The sequence below is a fragment of the Elephantulus edwardii genome, unplaced genomic scaffold, assembly GCF_000299155.1.
Source record: "Elephantulus edwardii isolate Elephantulus edwardi_28Jun2011 unplaced genomic scaffold, EleEdw1.0 scaffold00077, whole genome shotgun sequence".
In the NCBI taxonomy this organism is placed as follows: Eukaryota; Metazoa; Chordata; class Mammalia; order Macroscelidea; family Macroscelididae; genus Elephantulus; species Elephantulus edwardii.
The window spans coordinates 12,201,124-12,204,969 of record NW_006399827.1 but is presented as its reverse complement, the minus strand read 5'-3'; the positions used below and the strand labels follow the sequence as shown (position 1 = coordinate 12,204,969).

Below are 3,846 nucleotides of genomic sequence, written 5' to 3'. Positions count from 1 at the left end.
TCACTCATTTACTTCCTCTTGGCTGGCCTCCAGCGGGTTTTCAGAGGCTGTAAATGACACTGGGGGAAATGGCGCATTTTCCTCCTGCAAGCAGCTGGTGGCTTTGAGCCACAGGCTTCTGGGTTGTCAGTGCAGCTCCTTACCCACTTGGTCACCAGAGCTCCCTATTAGGTTCTGAGAGCTGTTTTGTACTAGTTTTATTGTCATTGTGTACTTCAGAGTCAGAACTGACCCAGATTTTCAGAGTTTTCCAGGTTTCTAGAGGCAAAAAATTGCACGGAAGGCAATTGCCCATCCTTCTCCTACAGAGCAGCTGGTGGATTTGAGCCATGTGCCTGTGGGATTGCAGTGTAGCTTCTTGCCACAAGGCCACCAGAGCTCCTTTTTGTACTATTACTGCTATATAATTACACTTTCACACATTTTAAGTTCATCAACATAATTTTTTATAATTACTGCTTTTAGAAGTAAGCAATTTTGTCTTTTAGAGACCGAAAAAATTGACATTTTTTTTTTCACAATAGTTACCCTCCTTGCTGCTCTTTACTTCGGCAGGTTTGAGGTACTATCGGTGTACTTTCATGTCAGCCTGCTGTGCATCGCAGAGTCAGAGCCAACCCATAGCTGACCCTCCAGCAGGTTTTCAGAGGTAGTAATTACCTGAGAGGAGATTGCCCATCCTTCTCCCACGGAGCAGCTGGTGGATTTGAACCACGCACCTTTGGGATTGCAGCACAGCTTCTTGCCCTTAGGTTCCAGAGCTCCCTTGTTCTAAGCGTATGTATGTGAATAAGACAATAGATGGCATCCATACTGCTCTTTGGGAGTATTGTCTTTGGGACCCTCAGTGCCTTCCTGTAAGGAGTTCCAGTGGCCTAATGCATTCAAACAAAAAGGTCAATGGTTCAAAGCCACCAGTCACTCCTGGGAGGCAAGATGGTTAATCTCCTCAAAAAATTTACAGCCTCAGGAGTCTGATGGAAGGTCACTCAGAGTCGGAAAAGACTCTGAATGGCAGTGGGTGGGAGTGCGTATGATGACAGCTGATCAGGATACGGGGGTGGGGTGGAGGGACAGTCCTTCAGTGCACTTACCTCACCCAAACCTGTGTGTGCAGGATGGTTTGGGAGCTCTGGGAGCATTCTGAAGCGAATTCAGGGTCCCAGTCAGGTCTGCACCTGCCTGGCCTCTGCCCAGGTGCCTGCAACTCCCCTAGGAGAAGGGCACCGGCCCTTCCAGCCCTCCTTCTGAGCCTGTGTCCTTGCTCACACCAGTCTCCTAGGAACCCTACAAAGCTACCAGAAGGAGGAGATTCCCACCCGCTCCCCATGGCATGACCCACGACCTGCCCCAGGCCTCGGCCCCTCTCTTCTGGGCCAGGCTCCTCTCCCATCCCAGCCCCACTCTGCTCTTTCTTCCCTCCAGAACAAGCGAGACAGCCGATTTATTTCAATGTAGGCCATTTATTTCCAAGATATAGACCGGACTTTTAAGACAGGACTTTTCTGAAGCAGGACATCTTAGTTGTTGCCTAGAGAGGTGTGTCAGGGACACAGTGAAGGGGACATGCGGATGTGGGGCAGGGAGGTTTACCCAACACTGTTACAGCACTTTTTTAAATGAGCAAAACATCTTTAAAAATCCTTATAAATTCTTTATAATATGTTACACATTTAGAGACAATATTTACAGTAAAAGGATGGGTCAGGGAGGAGAGAGAAATCTACTTTACAGCAAATCTTTGCAAACGACAAGAGAACTGAGAGACGTGGCAGTGAGGTTGGAAACCCCACCAAGGCTTCCCTGGAATGAGTGAAGGTTTGTGGGGAGGCCAGGTGATCTGGGGGTGATGTGATCTATTTACAACGTGAGGAAGGGAAAAGAGAAGGGGAAGGGTCCCGCCCATCCTGAAGGGAACAACCCGGCTCAGACCCCATGGGTGCATGTGTGTATTTGTGAGAGACAGACAGGAAGGAGTCAGGGGAGGGAGACGGGATGCTGTGGTGTGTGAGTCCCCCTCAGTAGGGGAGAGTGGGGGGGGTCTGTGTGCCTAAGTCGTGGAAGCACAGGGGCATAGCTGGAAGAAAAAAACAGGCAAGGGAGGTACCAGCAGGGGGTACCCTGCACGCTCCCCAAATTGGGAAACAGGCAGCTCCCCTTAGTCAAAGATTTCGAGGGTTGGTGGAGAAGCTGGTAAAGAATGGGGCAAACAGTCAGTGGTGCTTCTGCCAAGTTGTCCCAGCCCCTCCTCAGGCTCACCTGACCACAGTGGAGGGGGCGGGATCCCCAGTGCACCCGCGGGAAGGATGCTCTGGGGATGGGGGGTGATGAGTGGCCACTGGAAACACTCTGGACAGTGACTACACACACAGACCCTCTCCCCGAGGGGCACCACACACAAGACCCATCCCTTTAGGAAGGAGCAAAGGGGTGGGGCAGGGAGGAAAGGAGCCGGCAGCCAGCATTACCCTGGACTTAACTTTCCTTTAGTCAAAAACATGTGGCCTCTCAGCCCACAGCTCGCGGTGGGTCGTGCATACTCAGAACCGCCCAGGAGAGCACCTTGCACGGACCCAGGGCCCCCAGCAGCCCTGCACTGAGCCCCACACATGTCCCCTTCTAGCCAGCACGTCCTCGTCCAGCCCGCCTCGCCAATTCCTGCACAGAAAGGAGAGCGTGGCCTGCAGCACCCATGGAAGGAGAGAGGGAGTGCAAGCCGGGGGCTCCCCCTTCCCCAAGACACCCGGCGGGTCACAGACACTGGTGGAGGCGCGCGGCGACCGAGCGGCGGGGAGCCTGGCTCTGCGCGCCCCCCGGCTCCCCCAGCGCCGGCGGCAGCGAGGCAGCGGACGACGAGACCCGCGCCTTGGTGGACTCCAGGCTGCTGAGCCCAGAGTCCTTGTTGTCACTGTGCGCCCGAGGGCCCGCGGCCTCCGGAGGGCCTCCGCCGCCCAGCTCCTTCCACTCGTTGAAGTTGAGGTCGGTGAGCGGGCTCTGCACCACCACCGTGTGTCGGCGCCAGCTGCTCCTGCGCCGCCGCGTCTCGGGCGACAGCGGCCTCCGTAGGCGCACGGCCAGCATGTCGTCAGCCGTGCCGCGGAGGCGCAGCCGCAGCGCCTCAATGCGCGAGGGCCGCGAGAGCAGCGCCGCCGCGGCCGCCGGGGGTCGCAGCGACTCCTGGCTGCTGGAGGACGCGGAGCCCGGCGGCTCGGCCGGGCGGGGCCAGCATTGAAATTTTTAAAAAATTTATCAAACTATAAAGCCTGTAGCCTGTGACTCTGAGTCTCATGCACATACATACACAAATTAACTATAAAGCATAGACTTTTCCCCTTCCCCCCATTTTACTAGGGGAAATGGAAATTGAAAAAAAAATAGGAGTTATTAATATCAAACTAAATGGACTTGAGACAAAAGCAAAATATGATCATTTTATGCTAATATAGTATTGAATTCTCTAAATAAAAAACTGCCATAGTTTATCCACCAACTATAATGCTTCAAAAGACATAGAGGTAAAAAAAAGACAGAAGGCTGTGAAGCAACTGTTCTACAGGGAAAAGGAAAGGACAGACACGATATAAGGAAAATTTCACACAACTTTCTCTTAAATAGATCAAATAGGCAAAGCCCCCAACAATATGTAGAAAATTGATTTAATGCCTATGTTTATCCTAGAACTCATTCTTTAAAAGGAATAAAATGGATAGACAAATGCAACAAAAATCACATGCAAAATTATGCTGAGTGAACTAAGTCTCATAAAGACAAATAATGTATATAAGATCATTATTGTAGAATTACTATGAGGATCCAGGGAGGGGAGGGGCAGGCTTAATCATAGGG

The 3,846-nt window shown here is 52.0% G+C and overlaps 1 protein-coding gene across 1 annotated transcript in view; it reads right to left on the bottom strand.

The window, feature by feature from the left end:
- Nucleotides 1-2,751: 2,751 nt before the first annotated feature.
- The window catches only part of ARHGAP23 (Rho GTPase activating protein 23), a 95,154-nt gene continuing 94,059 nt past the window's right edge, over nt 2,752-3,846 (bottom strand). The window contains exons 25-26 of the mRNA XM_006889470.1: nt 3,547-3,550; nt 2,752-3,207 (exon numbers count right to left, since the gene is read on the bottom strand). Of these exons, the coding sequence (XP_006889532.1) occupies nt 2,752-3,207; nt 3,547-3,550 (460 nt within the window). The remainder of the gene's footprint in view (nt 3,208-3,546; nt 3,551-3,846) is intronic.